This window comes from Rutilus rutilus, assembly GCF_951802725.1.
Source record: "Rutilus rutilus genome assembly, chromosome: 23".
In the NCBI taxonomy this organism is placed as follows: domain Eukaryota; kingdom Metazoa; phylum Chordata; class Actinopteri; order Cypriniformes; family Leuciscidae; genus Rutilus; species Rutilus rutilus.
This window is the reverse complement of record NC_140233.1, coordinates 25,473,395-25,477,181: the sequence shown is the minus strand read 5'-3', so window position 1 is coordinate 25,477,181 and position 3,787 is coordinate 25,473,395. Positions and strand designations below refer to the sequence as shown.

Sequence of the window (3,787 nt, the reverse complement as noted above, 5' to 3'; positions counted from 1 at the left end):
GAGAGTAGAGAAGCGTTTGAAAGACTGTTGATCATCCGATCAGAGAGAAATGGCAGAAACCGCCCCAGCACCCGCTGCTGCCGCCCCGGCTAAAGCGCCCAAGAAGAAGTCCGCCGTGAAAGCCAAGAAAGCAGGTCCAGGCGTCGGCGAGCTCATCGTCAAAGCTGTGTCCGCATCCAAGGAGAGGAGCGGCGTGTCCCTCGCCGCGCTGAAGAAAGCGCTCGCTGCCAGCGGCTACGACGTGGAGAAGAACAACTCCCGCGTCAAAATCGCCATCAAGAGTTTGGTGACTAAAGGCACACTGGTGCAGGTCAAAGGGACCGGCGCCTCGGGCTCATTCAAGCTCAACAAGCAGCAAGCCGAGACCAAGAAGAAAGCGGCTACTAAAGCGAAGAAGCCCGCGGCCAAGAAACCCGCCGCTGCCAAGAAGCCCAAGAGCGCAGCGGCTAAGAAGCCCGCCGCCAAGAAATCGCCCAAGAAGGCCAAGAAACCCGCAGCCAAAGCCGCTAAGAAGGTGACGAAGAGCCCAAAGAAGGCGACGAAGAGCCCCAAGAAGGCAAAGAAGCCAGCAGTCGCTAAGAAAGCAGCCAAGAGCCCCAAAAAGGCAAAGGTTGCTAAACCTAAAGCCGCCAAGCCTAAAAAGGCAGCGCCCAAAAAGAAATAAAGTCCAGTGTTTCTTCCTCAACGGCTCTTTTAAGAGCCACCCACTAACTCTGAATAAGAGCAAAACTCGTTTATATCAATGATTTGTGTTATGTTTGAAAGCGAATAGATGAGATTTGACTTTTGAGCTCTTAGACTCATGCAATCTGAACAAACAAGTCAAAACTGTTTAAAAAAAAAAAAAAAAAACTTATGTAAACCATTATTTATATAAGGAATTTATTGTAAATGGCCAAAAAAAGCTTAAGACAGACAGTGATCAGTCTAAATATGTTGTACAACACAGTAGAGACAGAATATACACACACAACACTATGCTGGAGAATTGTGACAATACAAACAACCCAAACCCTACAATATGGACAGTTATAAAACTCCAATATTACAATAGGAACATAATTCTGCACAGTATCAGACAGTCAATGTGCCCAGAATATACAGTGTGTGTGTGTGTGTGTGTGTGTGTGTGTGTGTGAAAGGTGTGCAGCACATTTGGTAGAAACAGCGTACAATATCTATTTTTGTATTTATTTAAATTTCATACATATAATTTTATATTTCAATGGTTTCATCTCTTCTGTTTTACAGATAATTAATACTTGTTCATAATCCCCGCCAGAAAGGGTATGGGGCTTTGGAGGGAAGTTCAGTGATTGGTTTGAATCTTTACAGACTCTAAACCAATGGGCGATTGGCACTCCCGTTTAAAGGCAGTGTGTGGAGACAGTTATTTCATCCTATTATTTTAGGCTGAGGTGATTGAAGTAACTGATCTAAAAATGAGCGGAAGAGGCAAAACCGGCGGCAAAACCCGAGCGAAGGCTAAGACTCGCTCCTCCAGGGCGGGACTGCAGTTTCCCGTTGGCCGTGTTCACAGGCTTCTACGCAAAGGAAACTACGCCGAGCGCGTCGGTGCTGGTGCTCCTGTTTATCTGGCGGCGGTGCTCGAGTATCTCACCGCTGAGATCCTGGAGCTGGCTGGAAACGCCGCTCGGGACAACAAGAAGACCCGCATCATCCCCCGTCACCTGCAGCTGGCGGTGCGTAACGACGAGGAGCTCAACAAACTTCTGGGCCGAGTGACCATCGCTCAGGGCGGCGTGCTGCCCAACATCCAGGCCGTGCTTCTGCCCAAGAAGACCGAGAAACCCGCCAAATCCAAATAAACAGATTGAAGACTGGGTTATTGAAACAACGGCTCTTTTAAGAGCCACCCATTTTATCTGACAACGAGCCTTTTTCTTTATTTTTTACAAACACCATGAACTCATTTGGTTAAGTGGGAAAATGACCCATCAAATCTATAAAACGTATGAATTCTCTATATCGACCTTTACATGTATAATCGTAGTTGTGCGCATGCTTGCTATAAGCGCATGATGATCCCCTAACGTGTGTTTGCTACCCAACCCATCTCACCTAATATTAAAATATAGTTGTCTACCAAGCCTTGATAGCTTATTGTATGTAATAAAAATTGATTATCTGAAATAAATAAATCCATTTGCATATCAGCTTCAGGAAAACAGAAATTGGTCATCAATGTTACTCTGGGTATTTTGCCCTTTATGCTGAGATTTACGGAACGTCCCCCTGTTTTACGGGACGGATGGAAACCCTATTGCGTCTCGCTGCCGTGCTTTTACACAGACTTACACTTGACTTTGTTCTGATCCAAAATCTGCAAAACCACTGGGAATTACGACGAGCATTTCAGAACACATAAATACAACAATGTGAGTATCAAGACCAGGGAGCTTATGTACACTGTTTTATGAGCAAAACAAAGCAGCTCGAGCGGGAAACCCTCCACTTGTTTGAAAACGCGCAGTCATTGGCTGGCACTCATGCGCAGACATCACGTATTAGCCAATCACGAGGCCTGCATCATCGCGTCACTATGAGCTCGTGGCGATACAATGCTTTAAAAGCGGGTGTGTAACGCAGAGCAGCATTTCCAGCGCAAGCAGGACAGAGAGAAAGACCGCAGCAATGGCAAGAACCAAGCAGACCGCTCGTAAATCCACCGGTGGTAAAGCCCCGAGGAAGCAGCTCGCAACTAAAGCCGCCCGTAAGAGTGCCCCGGCCACCGGCGGCGTCAAGAAGCCTCACCGCTACCGGCCCGGGACCGTGGCTCTGCGGGAGATCCGCCGCTATCAGAAGTCCACCGAGCTGCTGATCCGCAAACTGCCCTTCCAGCGGCTGGTAAGAGAAATCGCTCAGGACTTCAAGACGGATCTGCGCTTCCAGAGCTCCGCTGTTATGGCCCTGCAGGAGTCCAGCGAGGCTTATTTGGTCGGTCTGTTCGAGGACACCAACCTGTGCGCCATCCACGCCAAGAGGGTCACCATCATGCCCAAAGATATTCAGCTGGCCCGCCGCATCCGCGGAGAGCGCGCTTAAACCCGCGTCTGCTTCAACCCACAACGGCTCTTTTAAGAGCCACCAAAACTGTACAAAACGAGAGAATTTCATAATCAACTCAATAAGTAGAAAGTTGTATTCATACATTACATTAACACTATATTGGTCACTGTTCTCTAAATCATCAGATACTATAAGAATTGCATATAATCCTTATTATAAAAAAAGGACCGGTCGTTTTGCTCGATAAGACTCTTCGTCAGGTGGGATCGTGCAGAGCCCTTTGAAACTGCATTGATTTGGACTTCAACAATTTGGTTACCATTGAAGTCCTGAACTGATTTCCTCAAAATAATTTAATTTCCACGAAAGAAAGTAAATGATTAGAAAACTTTCGTTTTGAGGTGGACTAATCTTTTAAGTTTAGAACTATCCAGCTTGTAACTATTATTACAATACATTCATATTGACATCAATCTATAAAACTGCCTTGTCTGTTTAAAGTCAGTCTCAAAATGCTAATCTGTAAACAATTCAAAGGTGTAAACTCTTTACAACATATCTGAATTAAAGTTATAGAACCTAAATACAGGCTAATCTCTTTGTTTACGAGCAATCTTATGAAAATTGAGCTCATTCTTTTAACTGCACAATTTATTCAAAACAAAAACAAAACTCAGGTTACTGCCATGTACATTTGTAAAGTGCAAACCACTGTTCAGTCCTTGTACCATTTTCAGCCCGGGACACACCAAGCCAC

General features: G+C 45.6%; 3 protein-coding genes across 3 annotated transcripts; all 3 read left to right on the top strand.

Moving 5' to 3' along the window:
• LOC311282945 (histone H1-like) lies at nt 1–856 on the top strand. The gene has a single exon (XM_084397075.1). It carries the CDS (start codon nt 50–52, stop codon nt 662–664), a length of 615 nt encoding a protein of 204 aa, XP_084253201.1. The 5' UTR covers nt 1–49; the 3' UTR covers nt 665–856.
• A 560-nt stretch (nt 857–1,416) lies between these two features.
• Nucleotides 1,417–2,104, top strand: LOC311282951 (histone H2A-like). The gene has a single exon (XM_084397081.1). The coding sequence runs from the start codon at nt 1,443–1,445 to the stop codon at nt 1,827–1,829; it is 387 nt and encodes a 128-aa protein (XP_084253207.1). The 5' UTR covers nt 1,417–1,442; the 3' UTR covers nt 1,830–2,104.
• A 513-nt stretch (nt 2,105–2,617) lies between these two features.
• Nucleotides 2,618–3,082, top strand: LOC311282947 (histone H3.2-like). Its single transcript, XM_084397077.1, has one exon. It carries the CDS (start codon nt 2,656–2,658, stop codon nt 3,064–3,066), a length of 411 nt encoding a protein of 136 aa, XP_084253203.1. The 5' UTR covers nt 2,618–2,655; the 3' UTR covers nt 3,067–3,082.
• The last annotated feature ends 705 nt before the right edge of the window (nt 3,083–3,787 follow it).